The sequence below is a fragment of the Sminthopsis crassicaudata genome, chromosome 3 (assembly GCF_048593235.1).
Source record: "Sminthopsis crassicaudata isolate SCR6 chromosome 3, ASM4859323v1, whole genome shotgun sequence".
NCBI classification, from domain to species: Eukaryota; Metazoa; Chordata; class Mammalia; order Dasyuromorphia; family Dasyuridae; genus Sminthopsis; species Sminthopsis crassicaudata.
The window spans coordinates 621,980,805-622,007,723 of NC_133619.1; the positions used below are offsets into that span (position 1 = coordinate 621,980,805).

The window sequence follows — 26,919 nt, forward strand, 5'->3', positions numbered from 1 at the left end:
TTCATGCATCAACTAAGTGCTATCTGTACATGGGGAACATACAAAATTTAGACAGGACAGTCTCTGTCCTCATGGAGATTTCAGTCTAGTAGCATTTCCTGTTCTATAAAATATTGTATGAGTCTGGACCATTGTTCCTGAGAGTTTACTCTGCATGAATTTACAAGCTAGTCTTGGTCACATAGAGTAGTCACTTCTAGGCACTTCCTCCTTAATTACCTTGCTTCTAGGTGATATTCAGTTAGGGTTTGTGTGTGTGTGTGTATACATACACATATATGTGCATACACAAACATATAAAACATACATAAATATATAACATAACAATGTTGTTGCTCAGTTGTGTCTCCATTTTGGGATTATCTCTTCAAAGATACTGGAGTGTTTTTTTACCAATCTTCTCCAGTTGACTTTACAGATAAGGACAAACAAGGTTAAGTGATTTGCTGAGGATCACCAAAGCTACTAAATTGTCTAATTTGAACTCATGAAAATAAATCTTAGCGGCAGCTAGGTGGTGCAGTGGATAGAGCACCAGCTCTGAAATTAGGAGGACCTGCGTTCAAATTTGGTCTCAGACATTTAATACTTCTTAGCTGTGTGACCCCAATTGTCTCAGGGGAAATAAATAAAAAAGAAAGAAAATAAATCTTGATTCCAGGCCCAGGGAGATATCCATCTACTTTGTTACCTAGTTGCATCTAATGTAGCTAACAACAAATAGAATATATTATCTTTAATATGTAATAAATATAACATATATTCAATATATCAGAAATATATTTGTACCAAGCAATAAATATATTAAACAGTGTAACAATATGATGTAAATATAATTATATAAAATAAAATCTGTGGGTGGGAAGAACTCAGAAAGACTGGCACATTTGCAAGCTCAGGGACCTTATTCACTCACTCTCTGAGCCTTGGTTTGCTCATTGGTAAAATGGGAATACCCACTCCACATTACCTACACATGGAAAAAAATGTGTCAAGCATTTTGTAAATGTTTAAGGACCTCATGGATAGTAATTATCATTGAAACAACCTCGGTGTTGTACAAAAGAACTTCCTTGTCCAGGCCCAGACAGCTAACTCTTGGTTTAATATGACAGACTAGAACAAGGGTTCTCAAACTATGGCCCATGGGCCGGATGCGGCCCACCTGGTTATGGCAAATGGGCGGAGACAGAGTGTGAGTTTTTGTTTTTACTAAAGTCCAGCCCTCCCACAGTCTGAGGGACAGTGAACTGGCCCCTATTTAAAAAGTCTGAGGACCACTGGACTAGAAGATATGAAGAGCAGGGAAGGGTTGACATGAAGCATATGGACCCTTTTCCCAAATATTTTTATATGTATAAACTACCTACTATAAAGGAAACCAATTATATTGAAACAGTTGTGTGTGTATATTTACATACACACATAAGCCTATATTTTTTAGACTCCAGATCAAGAATCTCTGCTATAGAGGAACCAAGTGACATGACTTGGGAAGGAAGAGGACCACCGTGATAGTGGGAAAGTTATAGGTAAGCCAGTCCTAATCAGATGTAGATAAATGGCCTTCCTGGCCACTTCTCTGAGCAGCCACATCCCTCCTTGCTTTCCCATGCTTTCCAGAACTCCTTTTCCATAACTAATTACCTGCTCTTCATCCAAAACCTGCCTTCTCCACACTCCAGTTCTTTTGTGTAACTTACCCATTTACGTGTAGTTCCTATCCCTTGACTGTAAGCTCCCCGAGGGCAGGGAATGCCTTTTTTCTCTTTATATCCCCAGCATTTGGCACAGGGCCTGGCCCATAGTGGATGTTTAATAAAAGATTACTGGATGAATGGTAGATACTTAACAAATTATTCCTTGACACATATGTATCGGTAAGTGCAATTTGGGGAGGGGAGGGCCAGTAATGAGGCTGGAGCCTTCGCTTCTGAGGGCTCTGTGAGGAAGCTAGGAGTTCTTAGGGTCGAGAACAGGCGGCACAAGAAGCAGCCTGAACAAAATCACTGAGAATGGACACGAAGCACCAAGTTCAGGGAGGCTTGGAAGCTGTTTGACTGGGACGTGAAGAGCCAAAGGTCTTGGATGAAATAAGGTGAGAAGGGTGGTAGGCAGCCAGATTGTGGGGGGTGCTTTAATGTCAGGATTTTTGAGCATGGGACTAACATGAGCAGGTCTGTGTCTTAGGAAAATTGGCAGCTCTGCTGGAAGATGAATTGGGACAGTGAGAGCTGAGGAGGAGGAAGATGCTGGGGCTCTTATGGGCCTGATGCTTGGCAGGGTAATACAGGAGGGACCATTGGAAAGAGAGGAAATCATTTCCTTGTCTATAAAATGAGCTGGAGACAGAAATGGCAAATGGCAAATCAAAATCTTTGCCAAGAAAACCCCAAGTGGAATCCTGAAGAGTCAGACATGACAAACCACAAAATTACCCCACCCAGTAGGCCCTCTGGCCCCTAGTGGAGCAAAGCAAAACCCTTTTCCACTGGACAGTCCTTCAAATATTTAAGGGCAGGGAGACTTTGGCTACCCCCTCTCACTCAAGTCTTCTCTTATCCAGGATACAATTCCTCCCTCATGAGGCACTCTGGACTAGTCGCCATTGTGTCTGATCAATGTCCTTCCCTTTAAAACATAGCACCTAGACTTGAATGAGCAGAGCTAGGAAGACCCACGCAGTGACTAGTCATGTATAGGAAAACAAATGAGAGGTGGCGGGACTTGGATTTTATCTGTAATGGTCATTCATCTCTGTTCTAGCCCAGCGCTTCTTGAAACATTTTCCACTCCGGACCCTTTCTTACTCTGTAAAGTTTAGTGACCGAGTATATAATCATAAAATAGCTAAGCAAGTAAAATATTTACTAATAATAAGTCATAATTTTATGACCGAAGCCCACATTCAGTTATGAAATGTTTGAATCAGTTTAGGAAGCTGGATTCTAGAGAATTAAAAAACACTTTTCTCCTAGACTGGTCTACAAGTATGGAATGTCACATATACTGTTGTATATGTTCTGTTTAATCGGGGGTGTTTTAACTATTAAATGCTTAAGTGCATGAATGAAAGGGTTCAAGTTAAATGGTGTAATACTTGGAATCAAGCAAATAACAAACACCACGTTAGCTTCTGGGCCAGAGACACAAACATGAAATAACTGTCTTCAAGGAGTTTATCTTCTATTGGGAAAATGAACTTAAGAAAATTAGGCATTTTTTGCTTACTATGTGCCAGGTACTGTATTAAGTGAGGATTCTAGTTCTTATCAACCTGGGGCTGGCTATCTGAAAAGTAATACAAATAAAAGCAAAGAGAAAGAAGTCCCTGCCCTCATGGAACTTACATTCTAATGGGGAAACAGACACCCAGAAGGGAGCTGAAAAGCAGAGGGGCCATGGTGTTGAACCCTGGAGAGTTGGGGACAGATCCTGTAAGAAAAGGTCCAGCCTTGGCCCCTCCACAAAATGAAGGCCTGTGCAGAGCTCACCAAGATGGTGACTTGTAGGGGACTTCCCAAGGTGAGGAGGCCTAGGAGTTGTGGAAAGTTCTGGCTGTTTTTTGGAGTTCTACCAGCAGGGGAAGAGCTCTGGGCCTGCAGTCAGCCCTTCGACACTTAACAGCTATGTGATCCTGTCAGTCAAACCTCAGTTTCCTAAAATATAAAGTGGGGATAACAGCACTTGCCCCCTAAGATTGTCTGAGTACTTAATTTGCGCTTTTAAAGCACTTAGTTCAGTCTAGTGCATGTTAGGTGCTTAATAAACACTTGTTTCCACCTTTCTGGAAATTCAGGAACAAGGCTGGAAGGGAATGAAGACTGGCCCCCTGAGCCCTTCCAGGGACACATTTACGTGAACAAAAAAAAAAATATTTACAGGATGATTTTATTCCAATAGAAATAGGAAAGGGAGGGAGACTGAGTCAAGTTGATAAATATGTATCAAATAATGTGCAAAGCTAAGGGAGAATAAAAAGGTCTTGGAGGCTCTTTCAAAGCCAAGGATTGCACCAGGTGTGACGGAATCGTATTCCAGGTCCGAGGACAGGAGAGGGGCCCTTGTGGGTGGAGGACAGGAGAATCAGGTGGACTAGACAGTGTCCTCCGAGAGTGTGCCTGGGAGCACCCAGATTTTGAATGTCTGGTTACTGAAGATAAAATCGATTGTTTTGTTGAGTGCAGACTTTATGTAGACAGCGCATCAGTGTAGTTAAGTGTACCTTTTGAAAAAAAAAAATGAATACAACTTATTTAGGACATGTACACACTTCTCTACAAAGGATTCACCAAAAATTCTTCTCTTATTGAAGGGAAATTGCACCGCCTCTCTTACACTGCTGCCAAATCCCAAGGTTGTGGTTCCTCATGGCAAAGAACACCGAATCCTGGGCTGAAAAAAAAAAGATGAGAACCACCACAGAAAGCATGAAAGGGGAGCAATCTGTAGTTTAGAAAGGTAGACTAGAGCCACTGGAGGAAAGGCTTCGAGGCAGTTTGCATCCCATCCTAGAGGCAGTGGGGAGCCAATGAAGATTCTTCAGCACAGATCTAACAGCCAGATCCCCATGCTCTAGGAATGGAGTGGCAACCACAATGCAGACAGATCAGAGCAAGAAGATGCAGGAAGCAAGGAGACCAGGATGGTGCTGATAAAGTAAAACAAAAAGAACTGCAAGAACCCAAAACAAATAGAAGAAAACTATTTTTCTTCTTATTTTTCTTCGGTACCTAGCAGAGAACTTGGCGCCCTCCCTGTGAGCCCTGACCACATCCAGCATCTCTATTGCTCTGGTAGGTTGAACTGTTAACACTCATGAAAATCTGAGCTAACTAAGCTAATACTGCTGCAGCTTCAGGAAGCATTGGTCAGCTCCCTCACCTTCGCTTTCCTGGGGATCCCAAAATATCCCCAGATCAGGAAAAATCTCCTTCTCTCAAGGCAGGAAGCTTCTCTTCCTAATTCCAAGCCCAGATCCTCAGCCCCAGCCCACCACGTAGCCAGGCAATGGCAATACTGACCAGAAGCATAAATAAATGCGAACACACCACTGAGATTTATATTTCAACATTTAAAAAAATCAAAATTCAAAAAATATCAGACATCTTTTTTTAATTTCCTTTTATAAAGAAAAATAAGGTTTGTCTCTTGCTCTTCTTCTTTTTTTTTTTTTTGCTTGAAACAGAACAAAACTCTAAACCAACTGGGAGATCCCCATCCCATCCCCCATGTCCCACCCCCCTTCCCCACACAGTTTGATACCCCTCTACAGCACATGGCCCACTAATAACGGTGAGTGAAGAAAGCTTGGGAGAGGGGGCTGGGGGATTTTGCTGCCTGGCTTCCCTCATAAGGAGTCTCCTATAGAGGTTAGATGAGCTGGGGTGAGGAGGAAGGGGAGGCTCTTCCCTCAAGGCAGCACCTGAGCCCTGAGGGGTTGCTCTGGCCCAGCTGGGAGACTTCAGCACTATCTGAAGGGTCCCCATTCACTATTTCTTTGGGAAGGGAGTCATGGGGAAAACAGAGGTGGTGTTTGTGTTTAAAACAAACAAAAACCTCACTGTTTGGACTAATTTATTAAAATTGGAAAAAACAAACAAAAAACAAACCACTCAACCTAGTTTTTTAAGTTCTAACTAGTTAGGACTGAGTGGTATCAATCTCCCAGATCTGTGACTAAATCAATTCCTCTGTAAATTAAGTCTTAAGAGAGTTGGGGGTCCAATGACTTGCCCAGGGTCACGCTGCCTGCCTGTCAGGAATAGGACTTCCTGAATCAGAACTGCCTCTCAGCCCTCAAGGAAAGTTCCCAGAAAAGCAGATCCATCCCCTTGGGAGGGTGAGAAGAAGGGACTGGGATGGGAGGAAGGCAAATTCACTGAGGTCTCAGTGGCCTCCCAGTCACTGTCCCTTCTCCAAACATTTGGTAAGAAATAGTAAGAAAAAACATTTCCAAGAGTAAGAACCCTGAAGTCTTAGTTCAAAAGATTCTAAGACAGTTTATTCTCCAAACACCTGACTGGGTTAAAAAAACCCAAAACCTTTTTTAGAACAATAAAATGCCCTCCTCTGACACCACCGTGTGTAAGAACCAATAACCTTCTGAATGTTCTCTCAGCCCTGCCAAGAACTCCCTCACAGGCAGGGGCCTGATTCCACGAGACAGACGCCCACCCTACGAGCATCCATACCGTAGCTGTGTGACGCAGACACACACAATACAGCACAAGCTCAGGGCCATCGATGTGCCCAGTTTGGCTCCGATCACAAGCGCCACACAGACGTGGACACGAGTCTCGTCGGCCATCAGGCCTCCCAGAGAGTTCAAGCACCAGACAGCAAAAGCCCGTTTTCCCCCTCTCAAGCTCACTGGGGACACAGCATGAGAGAGTCAGGAAGGAAAAAAGAAGCACAGCCGGATAAAATCACCGTACTAGCAGTCACCAGAAGAAAAGAGGAAATGGGGGTGAAAGCAGAGGCGGGTGCAGCAGGGGGCTGGCAGGGGGGCCAGCCGAACCCAGATGGTGGGGTCTCCAAGAAAAGCACAGAAGCTGGAGGTAGCACCATCTGTCCCCTCTGACCGGGCAGATCGTTTGGGGGAGAGGTTTCACAGTGAAGCCCCCCACTGGCAGTGGGTGGGAAGAAAGAGAGGAGCTGTCCTAGAAAAAACATTAGGGCACAAGGGCGGCTCTAGGCCACAAGAAGAGAGCTGGGCAAGGGCAGGAGGAGAGGGGGAGGGAGGCAGGCTGACACTCAGCCCTAGGGCACCTTGGGGTAGGGGAGCTGGGACAAAATGCGGTAATTGGGGCGGGGGGGGGGGGGCAATCTGGCTGCTCAGGTCCAAAACGTGTGAAGGGATGAGGAAGGAGTGGGGGCAGAAGGCCTAAGTGGTGGCCACAGAGGAAGGTGCTTCCTCGGCACAGATTTCATGCCCCAGCAGGAGACAGACAGAGGGACCAAAGCCCAAGAGGGCAAGGCAGAGGATGCTCGTCCTTCAGATGCTAGGCTTCCCGGTCCAGGGCCCTCAAATTCACTACCTTTTCTTGCTCCAGAATGAAACGCACCCCCTCCCGCCCCCATGAGTGTTTCTGAGCCCCAAGGAACACAGCACCCAGCTAAGCCCTCGGGAGGGCTCCTCCCAAACCATGCCCCACAGACAAGATGGGATGGGACAGGACGGGAAAACAGTCTGGCTTGTGGTGACCCAAGTGCCCAGCAGGGCAGTGGTAGTGGTCCCTCTGGCCAGAGGAACATTCTGGGGAAGCCTGGACTCCAGACACCCCCATAGGACTGAGCAACCAGAGAGAGCCCTCATGCTGGACCCAGAAGACCACCGAGGGCCTAAGCCCGAGCCCTGGGCAGAGCAGCTGTCTTGTTTAGAAAATAGGCAAAAAGGGAAGATGGGACCAGCTACTGTGGCTCATGCCAAACCCTGGACGGGTCTCTCCTTTGAGGCAGGCCGGCCTCTTTCCCCAGCAGCAGCTGCTTCCATTCCTGAATACACAATACCGAAGTCACCGGGCTCGGAAGGACGATAGCCGGAGATGTCGGCAGGGTGGGGAGCGGACCCCAGGTGGTTTCCCGGGGTGGGATTCTCGCCCTGCAGTCTTTGGTGGTGGCGGAAGGAATGAGCCAGGCCCGTGGGGGAGGGCAGAGGTGGGGGCGGTGTGACCCGCAGCGGCATGCGTTACGGGAGCCCCTCCTGCGGGGCGGTCCGAGGGCGTGGGAGGCCCGGCGCCCCTGCGGCAGGGCTCAGCGCAGGCTCTGGTACAGGTAGGCAGACGTGAAGAGAGCGTTGGCCGCCAGGCTCACGGCCAGGAGGCCACGTACCACCGAGCTGCCGAAGCGAGCTGAAAGGAGAGAGAGGATTGTGGTGGGGGTCCGGGCTGGAGGAGCCCACGGCCCTCCCGCAGCAGAATCCTCCGGCCTGACCTGATCCAGCCCGGCCTGTTTCTCCAGACCTTGTGCCTATCGGGGCCTCTTTCCACCTTGTGCCACGCAGCTCCTACTTCTGCCCTCTGGCGCCAAGCCCAAGCCCCCAGGCCAACAAGTGCCAATCCCTTTCTATGGCTGGGCTTGAAGCCCCCGACGGTCCTGGCAGCACTCCATGCCCCCTCCCTAGAATGGAGTGCACCCAACCAAGAGAATTTTCCAGGAGGCAGGGCCCGAGGCAGGCCAGGCTCCCAGCAGGTGCCCCACAGGTGCTTGGGGGGCTGCTGCTGGAGCTTCTCCCATTCTCTGTGACGCTCACTTTGGGAACCAGAAGGCAAGGCTGCTAAAAACCCTCTCGAAGTGCATTCTGGGTAAATTTCACTGTTATCGGATTCAGTGCAATGTTCTGGTCTGTCCCATCTCTTTGCACTGTCCCGGCCCTCCCTGTGCGCTGTTACCCTTCCCTGGCTTTAAGTCCTCTGCCAGTTCCATAAGCGCGCGCCACCTTTATCTTCAATCTAGACCCAAGCCCAGAACCCCTGAGAGATCCCCTGGAGACCTCCTGCCAAGAGGCCACTGAACGGCCAACCAGCATTTACGCCCAGGCCCAAGGGTCACCATCTTGCCCAGTGAGTGGCCTGTGAGTTTCCCAAAGTTTAGGGGAGTGATCTCATCAGCGCCCGCCAGTGCTGAGAGGTGACTAACCCTCATTCACAAGGAAAAGGCGTCCCACCGCCCTCTCTCTGGGCTCTTACTCCCTCTGTGGGAAACCCCCGCTACGCTCCCCAAGCTATGGCCGGCAGGCATCAATCTCTTCCCTTTTTTGAAGATAGGTGCTGTGGGCCCCCCTGTTCTCTTTCAGATTCCCACAAATCAACTGCAGTGGCCCGGCCGGTTCTGAGACTGAGGCGCCATGAGAAGTGGACTGGAGGAGGGGTGCCGAGAGGGACCTCAGAACTCAGCCAGTCCAGCTCCCCGTCATTCACCAGGAGCCAAGTGAAGGTCCAGAGGGTCTGAATAAGGGCCAGGACAGGAGGCTACGAGCTCTTGTCTGCAGGACCCCTCCCCCCACTCCCCTTTCCCTCACTGCCTCTGATGGACAGTAGGTTGATAGGTGAATGTGCTAGTCAGGAAAAAGGTGTCTCTGAACCCCCTAATCCTAATCTCACCTAATCCTGGTGAGAGGCAGGCTGTCCTGCAAGGAGCCCTCAGTCAAAGTTCAGAGGAATATAATTCCTGCCCTTCTCCCTTGTCTCGAGTACTTTTTGGGGGATAGAGCCCCTGAACCTTGCTGAGAGCACCCATATCTGCGCCCACCCTTCTCAGATCTATGACCTTCTCATAGGTCTCAGGATCCCCTGACCATTCATTCAGTCTGTGGGTTATTTTCTTTCAACCAATCACCTCAGGCTCCTGGGCATTTCTCTGAACGCCCAGTAAGTTTACTCAAAGCTTCTGGCCTTGAACTCTCCCAAGGATTAGTGTACCCGGCCAGAGGTCCTGTATTCCCTCCGGGAAGGCCATGACCCAGGCACACGCAAACCCTCTGCCCATTAAGTAGCACGTGGAAAAAGCCCACCCCCCCAACCCAGAGCAATGTCCTGGACCCTGAAACGGGCCAAGCACACAACTTCTACAAGAATTTTGACAAAGGTCATGGGTCATATGTTTAGAAAGTACCTTATTAAATTATTCAGTCAAAAGGTACTGAAGCCTCAGGACACAAACACATAAGGGAGGAGAAAGTCCTTGCAGGAGCTAATGTTCTACGCAGGGAAGTGGCACGTAAGCCTGGGAATGAATCCCAGCAGCACCAGCCCTGAGGCCTTAGACGGCAAATCTTCCTGGAGCAGACGGCCGGAAGGGAGCTCTGAAGGAACGGAACCCCCGGACAGCGTATAAGCCAAACAGAAGCGTCCACTAGAGTGTAAACTCCTCGAGGCCAAGGCTGCTCGGCTTCTGTCTCAGAGCCCGAGGCCAGGCCCAGGACACATACCTCTCCAGCTCGCAGCCTCCTCCAGGCACCCTTTGGTCGTGGTGTCCACCACGCAGGCCGACGAGTGGGACGAGCTGTCCTCTTTTCTGATGGAAAAGTCGCTGTAGAGGCTGCCGCTTTCCACCTGGGACCGCAGGTCTGGGGACAGAGAGACGCCTGATGGAGGGGCATGGCTCCGTGTGCAGGCTGGACACGGGGGGGCCAAGGGAGGTCTGACCTGCTCTGCTTTGCCACTTCCCATTGCTCTAGGTCAAGGTTGAGGAAGGGGGGCCCCAGCAACCTAAGGAAAGGGCTACACCTGACACCTCTCACCCCCGCAGGAAAGCAAAAGCTGTTTGCTCACTCAAGGATCACTGCAAGGCAGCTGCATCTGGGGTGGTGAGCAACAGCTTTAGAGTGCCCACACAGCCACCACAGGGAGCGGAGGAGGGAGGACCTTGCAGGCCACTGAAAAATCACAGAAGGAAAAGAAAACGCAATCAGACTGGGGAGGGCAGGAAACAACAGCCTCACAAGATAACCTAGCCACGACAGTGACTGAACGGGGCCGGACTCCGGAAGGTGGCCCAGGCCACGGCACTCACGCACATTTGGAACTGGAAGGACAGCCGGACGTTTGTGGAGTGGGCACCATTACAAAAGCACGCGGGAGAACGTAAGCTCCTTGAGGGCGGCCGTTTCCCTTTTGGCTTTATTTACCACAGATGTCAGCGACCGACAGGTTTTTGTGAAAGGGTTGATGAATTAAATGGCACGGACTTGATGTCTTGTTTTCACCAGTAAATTTATGGAATCAATCTAAGCGTGAAAAGGATCCCCTGCAGGAGTCTGGTTTAACCCATAGAGCAACAGGCATCTCCTCTCCTCCATGTGTTCGGTTCTTTGAGGCGTGGCTTGAACCCCTCCAGTGGCAGGGAGCTCATTACTCCCTGAGCCAGCTGCCCTTTCACTTCTGGACAGCTCTCCTGGTCAGTTCCTCCAAAGCAGGCCCCCACCTGCCCCCCCAGCTCAAGGTTCCCCCCCCCCAAGCTTTGTGCACTTCCCCACGGGTCTCTTACCCAAGGATGGGCCAGACCTGACGTTCCACACGTAGCTTGTCAAACCTTAAAGGGGCCCAGGCCCAAGGCCTCTCTCGCCTCTTCCAGTCTGATGGAGAAAGGACTTACCACGCATGCGCTGCAGGCCCTGGACAGGGCGCCTCTTGCTAGGAAACCGAGGGAACTCTGGACTGAGCAGACTGCCGTCAGCAGGACCGGGCTCGTCGGAGCTGCTGGGACTGTGGGGGATCTCTCCAGGGGATGGGAAAAGCAGAAGCTTCTGCCCCTTCAAGTTGAGGCGGGCTGGGCTAATGAGTGGCCGGCGGAGGCGAAGGGAGCCAGAGCTGGAGGCCACAGATCCTGCCACGGAGGGAGCTGGGGAAGGAATAGGGGACGAGGCACAGCTCCCAGACAGCAGAGTGAAGTAATCTGGAGGAGACACAATAAAGGGCAGGTTGTGAGAGGAAAAATGTACTCCTAGCAGGTGGGACAAATAAAGGTGGAGATGGAAATAGGTACCAAAGAGAGAAAAGGGATTCTCTGTAAGCAGGGAATCTTAACCATCTAGTCACAGAATATCAGGATTGGGAAGGACCTCTGAGGACATTTCAACCAGTATCACCCAATATACTTGGCTACTACCAAAAGATAACTCCCCCCTCCCCCCAAACAGGGCCCATTTCCCTTGGGATAATTTGTTCTGATTCAAACATGTGAACGGACCCTCCATCTCATAGATTTAGGCGTCCAACCCAATGACAGGATTGCAGTCTACTCAACTTCAGTCTCACCTGCCCCCTCCCTCCCATGAACCCCTTACCCTGCCCAGCATATCTGGAGCACTGACTGATGGAAAGTCGGTCATGCTCACTCCCCCTCCTCAAAGTCCAGCATCGAGCTGTCCTCCCATCTCCTCCCTACAGTTCCCTGAAGACGTGCTTTTTTTCTGTTCTTGTCTGAGATTTCTCCCCCGCACTAGGTTACAGCCCACCCATACCCACAGCTGTGACTTCATGGCCCTCTTTTTGTGATTTTCCATTCTTTGGAGAATTACACCTTTTGACAGAGAGCAGATGGACTCCAGGGGTAAAACATAGTTTCAGACACAGCTAATGTATTTTGGTTATAAAGAAATATTTTTGTTATAAATACTGTTCCTCCTCCCCCCCAACCCCATTTTCTAATTGGGATGGGTTGGGAGGGAGAAAAGGAGTAGATACAAGAGAAAGAGAAGAGAGGGGGAATATTAATAAGCATTTGGTTTAAGAAAAATGCAGAGAAAAACAGAAGGATGGCCCGAAAAAATCAAACAGAGGAGCTTGGTGGTACTACAGTATAACACACATTAAACATAGTCATGAAGACTCAAGTTCAGATTCAGCCCTAGACACTAGCTGTGTGTGACCTTGGCAAGTCATTTAACTTCTGCTTAACTTAATTTCTTCATAAAGTTTCTGTAAAATGGGGATAGTAACAGCACTCACCTCCTAAGATTATTCAGAAGATAAAATAAAACAATATTTGTAGAATACTTTGCAAACCTTAAATGCTATGAAAATGCTAGCTGTTATGTTGAACTTATTACACGTTTTAAAAGATGTAAGAGATTCACAAAATCACATATAATCCTATGTTCTACTATGTATATGGAAATGCCCATTTTGTTCAGTATGTTAAGTTCAAGATAGCTCTCTCTCTCCATCACAGAGGCAAACAAGTTGAGTACATATGTCTCTATCTTATGCCTTGCTTGATGATCTTGAATAATCCTGACAGATGGAGACATCCTGATGAAAGAACTTTTAAAAAATTTTTCTTTAATGTTTTATTTTTTTCCCCAATTATGTGCAAAAACAATTTTACCATTTCCCCCCAGATTTTGAGTTTGGAATTCTCTCCTCTTCCCTCCCCCTTCCCCTCATTGAGAAGGTAGGCAATTTGAGATAGTATAGTCATGCAAAACATATTTCTATGTAAGTGGTTCAAAAAACACAGAAAAAAAAAAAAAAAAAAACCAAGAAAATTAAAATTATCTTTGATCTGAATTCAGGCTCTACCAATTCAGAATTGTCTCGGACCATTTTATTGCTGTGAATAGCTAATTTACTCATGGTAGATCATCATACAATGTTCCTGTCACTATGTAACAATGTTCTCCTGGTTTTGCTCATTTCATTTCTAATAGGATGTTTTGTTCCGCTAAGTCAAATACATTTTCAAATGGTCACAAACAACAGGCACAAATCTAATCTCCCAATCCTGTTCTAGCCCTAAGCCCCACTGTATACGCTTGGTCCAATTCAGTGGCTTTCCCTGTGTTCACTCCTGTTACTCTCACTTTTAGCTCACAAGCCGGCAAGAATCCAAGTGTGGCCTCTACTGTCCTAAACGTAAAAAGTTGGCAACTTAAAAAAAAAAATAAAAAAAAAAAATCTGCAGATGTTTCCCATTCTTCTCCTGTTTCTTGTTTCTTCATTTTTATCTTTAAAACAGCCCTGAGATTTAGTTCAGTCTCTGGTAGTTTTCCTTAAGTTGGTTTTTACCTTTCACTGCTTCTCTCTGCTATCCGAAACAATGCCATCCAGAAATTTCATAGTAAGTGCTTAATAACTCATTCATTCCTTGTTTCATTGTCCTAGGTGCTGAGCTTGGGAACCTCTTCTACTTCCAACATTCTTCCTTTGACCTGGGTCTTTCTGTTCCCTCTAGTCTCAAGCCCAACTAACTGTAGGAAACAAGATAGGAAATGTTCCTCTCTCTTCATTCTTCTCCTAACCTGGGCATCTTCTGTAGCATTGGGGCTATAGGAAAAGAAGGGACAGGGAATATGCTTGTTGGGATTTCTGCCCAGCAGGGCCTTCAGCAGATTCCTAGCTCAGAAGGACCAAGACAGTATTTCTGGGTACACAGCTGTGAGGTTGAAAGCTTTCACAATTTAATAAATTTTAGGATCTGATATTCTAGATCTAGTCCTGCTGCTTGCTGTTTCATAAATGACTCTCTCTGACTTCAAGTTTTCCCAACTGTGAATTAGTAAAGATCATTCCCCAAAGTCTGAGAAGGCAAAGTGATAGAATAAAAATGCGATCTGTTATTGATACTCTCTCCTTTTCCCCAATTCTCTCCCCATCTCTCTAGAGAGTGCAAGTGAGAGGAGGGCTGGCTATAAAGTTAAAGGCTCCCGGTTCCAGTCCAGATCTAATCCCTTAATTTCTCTCATGTGTAAAGCAGAGGCTGGGCTAGATGGCCCAAGAAGTTTCTTCTGGTTAGGCCTGTGATTCCCTGATCCCACTCTAATTCCCAAATCCGGCAGTTCTCCTTGCCTGATACAGGTGACTCCTTGGATTGAGATCCCTGAGATGGGGGGCGGCTCCCACTGAAGAGATATCCTGAATCTGGAAAGAAAAACAAAGACAGACATGAGGACGGCCATCGGCAGCAGGTTCCCCCCCTCCAGCTTTTCATCTCACTCTAGAACATCTGACATATCCCTCCTCCCTTACTCTAGAGCTCCCCTGTCTTTCAAAGCACAGTCTAAGACCTGTCCCTGGGACCTTCTCTGCTCCCCCTCTCCCCTAGTCTCCTCCTTTTCTAGCTCCTTCACAAGAGCTGTCCACACATCTCGGAGCAACATTTAGGCCTTGTTTGGTTCATGCTCACAGCTCACCATGGTACCAGTCAAACTTTCCATTACTCTCTCATGTACTCAAACCCCACAATAATCAAAAGAATTAGAAATTGAGGAGATGCCCACCAATTAGGGAATGGCTAAACAAGTTATGGTGTATGATTGTGATGGGATACTACTGTGTTACAAAAAATCATGAGCAGGACACTTTTGGAAAAACCTGGGAAGAGCTTATATGAACTGATTCAAAAAGAAGTGAGTAGAACCAAGAGAAAACTATACCCTAATGACAGCAACATTGTAAAGGGAATGAACCTAAATACTATGGTCGATATGATAATCCAAGACAATTCAAAGGATCAATGGTGAAAAATGCAGACTGAAGCAAACTTTTTTCTACTTTATTTTTCTTGCTTTTTTGGGTAACATGCTGAGATAAAAATATCTTGCATAATTTCACATGTACATTAATATATCATTTGTCTTCTGGATTCATGACCTAGGCATAAAGAATGAGATTATAAATAAATTAGAAGAGCATAGACTTGTGGAAAAGGAAGGAATTTATGACCAAAGACAAACTAGAGGTCATTATTGATCACAAAATAGAAAAATTTGATTATATCAAATTAAAAAGTTTTTGTACAAACAAAACTAATGCAGACAAGATTAGAAGGGAAGTAATAAACTGGGAAAACATTTTTGTAGTCAAAGGTTCTGATAAAGGCCTCATTTCCAAAGTATATAGAGAATTGACTCTAATTTATAAGAACCAAGCCATTCAATATATCATGTCTTCAATGGGAGATAAAAGACTTTTAGAAGATCTTAGGATATAAATTTTTAAATATTAAAAAAAAAAAAGAATGTCAAAAACAAATTAGCAATAAAATTTTAAGAAGAGTTTTCATGTAAATCAGCCTATTATGCTCAAGATGAAATTCCAACTCTTGCCTCTGTGTCTTTGCACAGGTTCTCTTTCCTCACTTTTCTCTTAGAAATCCTAGCTCGCTTTTCTGATTCTTCCTAGTTATTACCACTATCTCCTAATTACTTTGTGTATATGTGTACTTTATGTATATATTTTTCTCCCAATAGAATGTAAATTCTTTAGGGATATGACCTATTTTGATTTTGTGTGGCCCCTCATCAGATCATCTTCTTCCTCTTCTGACCTCCAATCCTGCCTACACTCAAACTTCCTTCCAGCACCATGGACAGACACCTGAGCACTGTCCCTCCAGCACCATGGCCAGGAGTCCTTTTAAAACTAAAGGGACCCACCCCCTGAAATAGAGATTCCTAACCAGGGGTCCATGATGTTCTTTTTAAACAGTCTGACAGCTGCATTTCAGGACAGGTGGTAATCCAATATATTTTATGCATTTAAAAACACATTTTTGAGAAGGGGTCCTCAGGCACAAAGTGAAGGAGCTCAACAGCTACAGCTAAATTCAACCTGCACTTATTAAGTATCTACAGTGCACTGGGTTCAGTAATTAGGATACAAAACCAAAATGAAATCATTAGTACCTTCAAGGAACTTACATTTTATTTTGACAGCTAAATTTTTTTTTTTTTTGGTCTTTGCATCCCAATGTAAGGCTTGAGCAAAATGCTTTCTATCCCTCCATTATCTCCTTACTAGTATACTGGGAGCTACTACGATGCACATTCTTACAGCTGAAGAAAGTGAGACAGAAGTAGTTACTGGTGTAGGACACCTCCATTCCCTACATCCCTAGCTTGATGTCAGAAAAGAAAAAGAGAATGAAGTGCTCCCCCTGTGCAGATCTCTGCAGAGATCTCAAGGTCAGCCAATGGCTCAGAGCAGGACCGGCTGAATGGATCCCTTAGCAGGGAGCAGGACAAGGGAGCTCTTGTGCAGACCCACATACGCCAGCTACGGGCTGACTGAGGCCCTGGGAAAGCCAGAAAGGGGATTTTGGAGTTATCTCTTCAAAGGGAAGAAAAGCAGGGGGTGCGGCTATGAAGGAGACACCCAAACCCGCCGCAGGGGAGGGGTTGGTCCAACTCCCTCTTCATCCTTACAGACAAAGGCCTGTTCCTCAAGCCTGTCATTTAGCTTCTAAAGAAAGATTAGGGGCAGGAATCACTCCCCTTCTGAAGTTAAGACCCTGTCTTTTATCTGGGAAAGGATAATTAACAATACTTTATTTAAAGGGAAAAAAGCAAGCCCATCACTGTGCCCTCAGATCCCTGTTCTTTCCTTAGAGTGCCATCCAAAAAATCCCAGCAGTCATTCTACTGCAATCTTGTTTCCTAGTCTTTAAATCAATAGAGCGGTGGAGGAAGATGGATAACACCAAGAGATTAGATGTAAAAGAGAGGATCAATGATGGCAGGGAAAGGTAGGGAAGGAGGAAGTCTTAGAACCCAGAATGTAGAGTCTGGAGGACCTTAGACTCCAGAAGGCCCAAGTTGGAAGGAGGATTAGACTCTAGAATGCCAGAGCCCAACACAGCGTCCGAGCACAGAACGCCTAGAATCAGTTTTGGTCTTGGCTGTCGGGTCCACAAGCCAGGCTGAAGCCTTCATGGGATCCTTACACAGCCTGACCAGGGAAGGTCACAGGAGCAGCACGGACAGTGCAAAGAACTCTGGGTTTGAAGTTGGAGGACCTGCTTTAATGCTTATATCTATGACCCAGGACAAACCACACTTTATAAAATGCAAGGGCCTCTCCTCATATTCTTAAATCCATGATTCCAGGTCATCACCAACAAGATGGAGAAACAATCAGAGTCTGCTTAAGAAAGGCTCCCGAGAGCCCCCTGCCCGCCCCACACAGATGTTGTGCTGTTCCTCACCTGCTCGGGTCAGGGAGGGGATGGTCCCCAGGGAGAGGGCCCTGTTGAGTCGTCCTGGCAGGGAAGAAGAGGATGTGCGTCGTGGAGACCTGAACAGCTGCCGGTTGGTCAACTGGAAGAAGGCAGGCGGGACTGGGGCTGGGATGAGCACGGTGGGCGACACTGGAGGGTATGGGAAGGCCAGTCCACTGCTGCTGGGGAAGAAGGGACTGGAGTCTCCTGAGAGATACCTGTGAACAACACAGATGACATGGCGGGAAAGGGAGAGACAGCGGGCCCAGGAGGCCAAGAGGCTGAGGTCGACCATCCCTCCCAGGGGGAGCAAGACCCCAGGCCAGGAGCTCGGAGCAGGGGTAGGCGTGAGGTTAGTGAAAGCAAGAAAACAATCTGACCACATTCACATCATTAGGAGCGGGCGTCTGGGAGGTACCAGCGTGACCCACCCCTCACTCCCCAAACTTATCTCTACCATTTTGGGGGGATGGGAGGAACAATCCTCCAATCCCTTAGAAATCCCACAAGCACTCAGGAAGACTAATTTCACTACAGGTGCAAGGGTCTTGACTTTAAAGGGACACTGTCACCCCTGCTGACCCCACGCTGCCCACTCACCTGTCCTCTTCCCCTGAGAGACTCCTAGGACTTGGGAAATCCCCCAAACCTAGGATCATTCCCAGCTCCTCCCTTGGTGGTCCAGCAGTTTTCAAACTGGGCCTGCTGGGACCAGAGTTTGCAGGCAGGCAATGGGAAAAGAGTTAGGATGAAGCTTTGGGGTTCAAGACCAACATGATACTTTGTTGGGCAATGCTAGTTAGAGGATTGGAAAAAGAAAAAAAAAAAAAAAACAACTTGTACATTTTTGCCGCCTCATCAAGGGGGAAGGAATCAGGAAGATGGGGAGAAAATCTTCTGCTCTGGGCCCCAGGTCAGGGCCCCTGCATAAGCACAGTGGTAGGGAAAGGGCAGGGAGAGGGATGCAAAGCTTTGAATATACACAACACAACGTTGACATTGTAAAGCAAACTTCAGGCCCGGGGCAATGGCTTTAAAATGATTATTAAAAAAACAAAACCGAACACACACAGATATAAATATATGGAAACGAGCCAACCACTGGACAAAAGGTGACAGTGTCTCTTTAACTCAAGAAAAGACAAATGAAAACCAGACTGGAAAGATCCACAAGCCAGAATTTTAATCATGCTTCTGATTAAAGCAATCGATTACGAGGGAGCAAAAGAGAGTGTGACCAGAGGGAATTAATAGATTAGTCTGCCAACTTGAAGTGGGTGAGGGAGAGAGCAGGGGAGATCTAGGGAAGGTCAAACCTTACCTCTGGTCCCAGGGGACAATTGAGGCTGGCGGACTAATTCTTAGCATGGACGTTTGTTTGGCTGTCCAGGCTGCTGAATGGGGCGCAGCTGGAAGGCTGTGGCAGGCCTTGGCAATGGGGTTGGCAGATCAGACAATGCTAGGTTTCCATTCGCACCAAATTAAGTGTTTAAAAGTAGAACGTTTACTACTGCAGGCTAAGAGGAATGCCTGCTGTTTTTCTAGACCTGGAGCAGTAGATTAACAGACTTCCCGTGTTCCTGTTAAGAGGCATGGTCCATTTTGGGGAAAATTCAGAGATGGGGGGGGGAGGCAAGGACTCAAACAACCAGTGAAGAGCAGTCCCCACATGTGAGCTTCATTGAACTAACTCCTTGTCCCTGCTCTTCTATGGGAAGAGCAAATAGAGGCCTTTGTACACAACCTATAGCCTAGCAGTATGGCTTCAGCACCTGGGACAATCCCTGGCCCCTGGATTTGCAGAACCTTATCTTCCATAAGCAAGAAGACTTTAGAAGAACCTTAGATAAACTGGGTGGGTATGATCAGTATGGAAGGTAGCAGCTTTTCCAGAAAAACCTATCCCAAGGTAGATACATACAGGATGCCCAGTGGTACTGGGCTTGGCAGGTAGGTTTGGACCTAGGGCTATGACCTAGGGGACCAGGCCCACTAGCATGTCTCCATGCTAGCCGAAGTTTAGCCTCCTTGAGCTTCATGGGGAGGCTTTCCCAGGTTAATTACGCAGAGAGCCAGACACATACGTGTGTGTGTGTGTGTGTGTGTGTGTGTGTGTGTGTGTGTGTGTGTGTTTTTTCAAATTACGAATGAGAAAGTACCTTCTTCTACCTGGGTCTGATAGGAATATAAGGTTTTTCACCTTCCTCCATTATGCATAGGGACGTGGTCATTGTTATCAAGAACTCCTAGGTGTGGAAACTCCCTCTACCGAGGCAGGCCTCCCTTCCTTTGTAACTTGCCCTCCCACTGGGGAGGGCTCAGGGCCTGTCCCTAAGACATGGGTTCCTCCTGGCTCAGAGGCCTGCTCTCCTCCAGCACCATGCTGCAGTGTCCCTGCAGTATATTACTCCAGGCCTGGAGAGAGATGAATTAACATGCCCAGGGCTGGAGGTTCCAACCCTCCAGCAGGCTCCCTGCGCATCAAGTCCGGTGTCTGACTACTCCGCGGCCATCTCTCCGTTGTGCCAGGTTTGTTCCTGGCTGTCTGTGAGCCCCTCTTCTGCCCCCCGATGTCCAGGGCCCGGAGGGGCAGAGCCTGTTCCTGGACACACTGTGGCTCAGCCCTAGGGCCATTCCTGTCTTCAGCTGGACCAGAGAGCCTCCTGTCTCTAGCAGCACAGACAGTCCAACCAAGGCATCTTTGCTTTAGGGCATTTCTGAAGACATCAACCAACAGAAGAATCTTCCTTTAGCCAAGAAATTCAAGTTCCACTTCTGGCAACAGAATTCTTCCAAAGGGACCAGATTGTTTTAATTTTCCTTTTAATCTTAAGTCCAAGGGGCAGCTAGGGGGCGCAGTGGATAGAGCACCAGCCTTGAATTCAGGAGGATCCGAGTTCAAGTCTGGTCTCAGACACTTAACACTTCCTAGCTGTGTGACTCTGGGCAAGTCACTTACCCCCAGCCTCAGAAAAAAAAAAAATCTTAAGCCCCCCCCCCCTAAAATACCAAAAAGACTGCAGGGCAGCTGCCCCTATAAGGTCTAGATAACTCTCAAAAACTATTGAAGTTGAAGAGAAGGGGCTGACCTGTATGGTGGAGGGAGTTTTCTCATCTGGGAGATCCCCGTGCCAATGAAATGTCAAGTCTAGCACATCTCTCTATTTTAAATCCAATTCATTCTAAGCTGAGACTCTTCCTGGCCTCTCAGCCAAAATAAGGACACTCAGATCTCAGCCCAAAGGATTTGAATTAAAATCTTCACCTGTCAAATGGGAATCATGTTAATTTAACTCTGGAGAGGAAATGAAAGGCAAGAAGACAGGACCAATGGAGAAGTCAGACACATGAGAGATTGAGGGGAAAGTTTATTGAAAATGAGGGAAGAAAAAGGCACAGTGACAGGTAAGGCAGGAAGGAGATTAGCCCACCTAAAGCTGTTCGACACCCCCCCCAGCAGGAGTGATCCTTGTGGGCCACTGTACATATACCCCCCAAACCCCAAAGGAAGCTTCTCTCCACGTGGAAATGCTTTAAAATTTTGAAAGGATAAAACGAGATGTCACCCACAATCAAAACTGCTGGACAACCAAGAGCCAGGAGGCTTTTATTTAAAAGCTAAGAACATGAAAACTGGCACCAGAGGTGAGGTTTACAGCAATTGGGGTCATCAGGCAAACAACCAAAATGCTACTGCTACAACGACAACCACTACCACTACTATGACAATGACGACCACTACTGCTACTACTGCTACTGCTACTACTACTACTACTACTACAACAACTACAACAACACACTTTGAGGTTTAGAGAAAGTCACAGAGATAGATGTTACAGGACAAGGACGTGGAGAAAAACATGGTTCTTAGCGTCCTGGCATCCTGGGACCACCTGGGGAGAAGCCCACCCCTGAATGGGGAATGAGTGAAGCAAACTAGGATTCACAGAGGGTGACCTGGGGATGGGAGGAAATTCTGGGACAAAGTTCCTGGGTGAGGGGTCTTACTGGGCACGGTTATCATGTCCAAAATAAAGTCCACCCAGCTGAGAGCACTTTTAACCCCAGAGACAGCATTACCCTCAGTCTGTTCTCAGGATCTTGTCAATCACGCTGCACTCTGGGTGCAAATCCTTGGCCCTTGGGGGAAGTCTCAGACTATCCAGGACTGAAACTCAATACTTCCCAGAAGGAGTAATTTTCCTCTATCCTTGGAGTTCCCCAACACCCACTGGACACATCTCCCCAGTGACATTCCCTTTACATCACAGAAGTAAATGTGACGTAGAATTCAGAAGCAAAAGCGAAGAAATTACCAAAATGAGCCCCAACACATACACACACAATATTACACACTGGTTAAATAATACCAATTCCCCCCAAAACAAGAATCACTGTTTTAAGTAAATCCACCTTATCCCTGACTGCTTTTCCAAGCCCCACCCCAAGCAGAAAGGAAAACTTCTTGTTAGAATTAAAGAGATAGGGGCAGCTAGGTGATGCAGTGGATAGAGCACCAGCCCTGAATTCAGGAGGACCCGACTTCAAATCTAATCTCAGACACTTAACACTTCCTAGCTGTGTGACCCTGGGCAAGGCACTTAACCCCAGCCTCAGGGGAAAAAAAAAAAAATTAAAGAGATATAGATATGTATCTGTTTGCTTATTATAAATAATCTTCACATACACACACACACATTTACCACTATCAGAGAAGGCTTATTAGTATCACACTGTCAGGATACACAAAAATGAAAAGTTTAGGAGAGAAACATCAAAAAAAATTAAATCACTAAAAATCAATAAAATGATGAGTATCTCAAACTCGACTATCACCTCTCTAAGTCTCTGGAAGAAGGATATATCCAGATTCTGAGCCACAGAAGAATAGGGCTCAGAGTAGAAAACCTAAATCCTCATTAAAGGGAGAGGACCTTCTTTTATGCAGCTAATAAATGGAGGGTCCCCCTTACCCATCCCTGGCACTAATTCTGGCAGCCTGACTGTGGCAGCCAGTTACTGGTCCCTGCTCTGCTCTCATCCCCATGAGACAGGCAGGATTCAGCTCCCCATTTTACAGAAGAGACTGAAATCAGGACCCGTCCATAGTTATAAGGGCCACTTATCAAGCGGAGCTAGGATAACAACCCAGGCCTCCTTTCTCTGAAGTGAGAAGGGAGAGGTCCCAGCTGGAGCCCCCAGAAGAGATTTGAGAAGAGCCCTCCTGTTACTTCTTTGAGGTGATGAGGTCTACAGATGGGTAATACTGCATATACAATTAGACTTGGGAAAGTCAGTTGCTCAAGCCTGTTAGTGAGCTGCTTTTGTTTCTTACTGGCACCCAGAACAGGTCTCTGGGGAAAGAGATACGTTAGGAAATCCAGGTGATAGAAAATAAGAGAGACAAAAAATTAAGGAAATAAAAGAGAGGGAGTTCAGGGTTGGCTACCACGTCCATTGATGGGAAGGAAGAAGACCCTGTTTGTCCCCTGAATTTCTGCCATTGTTTCTGCACTTTGGCACCATGGGACCAGACCTCACCGAGACCAGTTTTAGTTTTTGGAGGGAGTTAGCAATTAAAAAACAAAATGGTGGAAGTTAGAGCAGGGAGGGTTAAAAGAGTCTAACCTCATTTTATTAAGGAAACCAAGATTTAGAGGAGGGTCCCAGGATCAGAATTCAGGGCTCTTCAACTAAATCTGCTCTTCTTTCTCCAAGGTCACCCCTCTCAGCCATTCCTGTTGGGACCCAGCTGGATAAGAGCCCAGAGAGCCCCAGGATACTGAAGACAATGGATGGAGGTAATACCAAGAGAACAGCCAAAGGCCCAGAATAATTTCCAAGCTTGCTTGTCTCTGGGCAAGATCTGGAGAACTGCAGACAAGCAGAGGCTGAGCTTTGGTGATGGTGCCCAGGGATGCGTTACCTTTGGCCAACAGGCATTGATGGGGGTCCAAGGGAAGGAAGGACCATGAGGGGAGACCCTGACAAGGCAAAGTGGCAGAGCCTCTGCCAACTACAACCACCCACTGGGTTGCGTCTAATCTAATGATAGAAGACCACTGTCTAGGTGGAAAATGCCAAATGGGAAGGATGCAGCAGAGCCGAGGGTGCACCTGTCCCACCCTGCCACACCGAAGAGGCCATCGGCTCGGTTCTTCATCTTACAGACAAGGAGATAAGCTGAGCTAAGGCAGAAAGACAAGGTCTTGCTGATGATCCTCCTGGCTTCTCATAAGCTAAGCTATAGGGCCAGCGGATGGGAGGCTGTTAGAAGTCACTCCCAAATTAAGGTCTCCAAATGAATCCTCGGCAAATTTGTGGAATGGGAGCTAAAGCACCAGGGCAATAATTCCGTCCTCAAATATGCCGGGTTAAGGAGGTGCTACGCTGGGGACATCCCAGAGAAAAGGAGAGAAGTTTGAGAAAAAAAGCCAATGCCAAGTTTTAAAGAATGGTTTCTCCAGTCTGATAAATCAGGAGACATAGAATCATAATGGGAACAAATGGTTCAAAATGAGGCCTTTGGTGCACAATCTGCAGAATTCCCTAGGACAAAGGCCTAGAGGAGGCAAGGCTGGCAGGCTGGAGAAGGGAATGACCACTGAGAAAGGCAGAACAAGGATAAAAAATCCTTTTGGAAGATGGTGGGAGAATGGTAAGGGGGTTGGTCCCTTCCCATTCACCCAATCAACAAACAAATATCTATTTAGCACTAGCTATGTGCCAGGAACTGTGTGAGGCCTTGGGATTAAAGGAATCAATCCCTGAGAGATCTCCCAGGCCCAGCCAGCCGCGCCATAGCGGCAGCACTGTCACCTCGGAGGGCAGCGTGTGCTCGGGGGAGAGAAGGGTTCTCTCCCTTCTTCAGTCCTTCATAAAAGCAGTTTCAATTGTGCCTTTACTCAGCCACTCAGGCCACCGGCCAGCTGGGAATCTGGGGGCCCCTCGGGTGCATCCTCAGGTCCCGGGCCTGACTGGGCCTGCCCGCTAGAAGGAACACTTTGGCCAGTGATCAGAGATGACCATCTCTCAAGAACAAAGAGAGACCTTCCACAGAAGGAAGGTGGCAAATCAAGATGCACTCCACGGGCTGAGGGGTCTCCTAGAGCTGGCTTAGGAATGCTGGGGGCCGACAAACCCAGGGAGAGAGCGCCATTCTTCCTAGGGAGGGGGCAGACTGTCTCCCCACGCTGTGACTTTCTGACCTACCCTCTACCCCCATCAGGCTTTCACTCTCGGACCTAAGACAGACGCCACAGCTGGCTTCCCTGCTGCTTTTCCTGGGAGGCTGGGGAAGGATGCAGCAGAGCTGAGGGTGCACCTGTCCTACCCTGCCACACTGAAGAGGCCATCGGCTCTGTCCTTCATCGAACAGACAAGGAAACTGGGCCCAGGAAGGCCAAGGTGTACGCTCAGCGGCAATGCTGCGGGGGCTGTAGGGAGGGGCCCATCCCACAGCCACCCTGGGCTCCTCACTCAGAGGTGTTCCCTGCCCCCCAGGTCAAGTCCCCCAGTTAGCTTATGAGCTTAAGGGGAGAGGCTGTCTCTGTCCCTCCAGCACTAGCACGGTGCCTGGCACACAGCAGATGTTTCCTATGTGTTTCCTGACTAACTGAGCCCGACAGTCACACCACGCCACAGCACATTAGAATGGGAAGGGGCTATACAACCAGGTTAGACACAGGACTTTAAAAGCCAGAGACGCCGTCAGAAATCCCCGTCTTCCTGAGCAAGGAAAGGAAAACCGGGAAGGGGAGAAGTGACTCTGGCCTGACTAACTGAGCCCGACAGTCACACCACGCCACAGCACATTAGAATGGGAAGGGGCTATACAACCAGGTTAGACACAGGACTTTAAAAGCCAGAGACGCCGTCAGAAATCCCCGTCTTCCTGAGCAAGGAAAGGAAAACCGGGAAGGGGAGAAGTGACTCTGGCAGGATCATACGGCCGAGCCGGCCCAGCCTAAGGACCTCTCCACACTGCTGGAAGAGGTAGAGGCAGCAAGGATGTCTTTGACCCCTCCCCCCCAACTCCCCACCCCCTGGGAAGCCTGAGAAACAACAGAAGAGGGGTGAGGAGCCCCCAACTCCCCACCTCTATCAAGGGAGAGGGAAGAAACAAGAGAAAGGCCTTCCTTTCTCTCTCCCCAGCTCCTGAGCCGAGGGCGGAGGAACCCTGGGGAGAACAAGGGCAGCCACCCCTGGAGCCTTGGCGGGTTCCAGGAACAGGGGGCGAGGCTCAGAGGGTGAGCCCCATGGCAGGGTGGGGGACTGCAGGGAAGGGTCTCTACTCCAGGGAGGTGGGTGAGTGCGGAGGGAAGGGGGAGGAAACAAAAGCACCGGTCGGGTGGATGCCAAGCTGCAAGGCTTCTGGTTTAAAAAACAACCACAGAAACAACCCCCCGCCCCAGTCCGTCACTGCTGGAGCTCTGACCTTCGGGGCCGGTATCTCCGCTGGCCCGTTGCTTTGCGGGTAGCCACAGCTGCAGTCAGGCCCACCAGGCAGCACAGCGAGGTCGCGCTGAATTTGAGCGTGTCGAGCCAGCGGGGAGGGTCCACCTCTACGTAGCACTCCACCAGGTGCAGCACCAAGAGCAGAAACCACAGGAAGGAGGAGAAGGCATCGATCCTCCGGAGCCTGCGGGGACCAGAAGGGCCAGTGTCAGTCACCTATCTCCCACCCCTTCTCTGTGCTGCAGAGGCTCCTCTTGGTCATGGAAGCTTTGATGGAGCAGCCTGGATGTGCCAAAGCCTGTTGTCACTGGTGCCTCTTCGTCCAGGGCAGATGGGGCCAAAGGCGGGGCCTGTGCCTCCTGCTATGGGATGAGGCCCCAAAACTCTCCAGACCCCCCCTGGCCTCAATCAAAGGAGGCCCCATGACCCCTCTAGAGAGGTCTGAGTCCGGGCTGCTGAGAGCAAAGCCCCTGGAGGGCAGAGACCCCGGGGCCGGCACTCTGTCCACTGACCCTTGGCTCCTCTGGCAAACTACAGGTGCTTCACAAATGATTGCTGACTCGAGACAGAGATGGAATTGAGGTAATAATGGCTGCAGGGCACAGAAAGCCATGGGTTCACTAACATGGTTCTGCAGCTAGAGCTTTCAAGGTGATTCAGAAGAAATGCTAAACTGAGTCCCTATTTGGGGGCTGTCAGAAGACAGCACAGGGAGACTTCTTCAGCTTAGAGTGTACCTAAGCCTTTGGGGACACCCTCCTTAGGGGCTGCTGGGACAAGAGCAGCTACCTTTCTATTCTCCATTACTCTTCCTCCTCCTCCTCCATCCCTCTATGATCCAGCCAGGCTGATGCTGGCTCTTTTTACACAAACATGGCATCTCCCATCTCCATGTTGCTGTACCGGCCATTCCACGTGCCTGGGTGCACTTCTACTTCGCTTGTGTCTCAGGGAGTCCCTCCTCCTTTTAAGACATGACTCTTGCTAGTGTCCTCCCTCCTAAACTATCTTGTATTTAATTTG

At 48.2% G+C, this 26,919-nt stretch overlaps 1 protein-coding gene across 5 annotated transcripts in view; it reads right to left on the bottom strand.

Moving 5' to 3' along the window:
* Window positions 1-3,877: 3,877 nt before the first annotated feature.
* Window positions 3,878-26,919, bottom strand: part of TMEM201 (transmembrane protein 201) — a 37,763-nt gene continuing 14,721 nt past the window's right edge. For 2 of the 5 annotated variants that reach the window (XM_074306340.1, XM_074306343.1), the window contains exons 6-11: window positions 25,877-26,080; window positions 17,428-17,657; window positions 14,292-14,363; window positions 11,098-11,397; window positions 9,932-10,069; window positions 3,878-7,853 (exon numbers count right to left, since the gene is read on the bottom strand). In XM_074306340.1, coding sequence (XP_074162441.1) covers window positions 7,756-7,853; window positions 9,932-10,069; window positions 11,098-11,397; window positions 14,292-14,363; window positions 17,428-17,657; window positions 25,877-26,080 — 1,042 coding nt within the window. In that variant the 3' untranslated portion in view covers window positions 3,878-7,755. Of the gene's footprint in view, window positions 7,854-9,931; window positions 10,070-10,274; window positions 10,379-11,097; window positions 11,398-14,291; window positions 14,364-17,427; window positions 17,658-21,018; window positions 24,173-25,206; window positions 26,081-26,919 lie in introns of those variants that run through there. The other 3 variants (XM_074306341.1, XM_074306344.1, XR_012488583.1) reach the window with 3 other exon arrangements.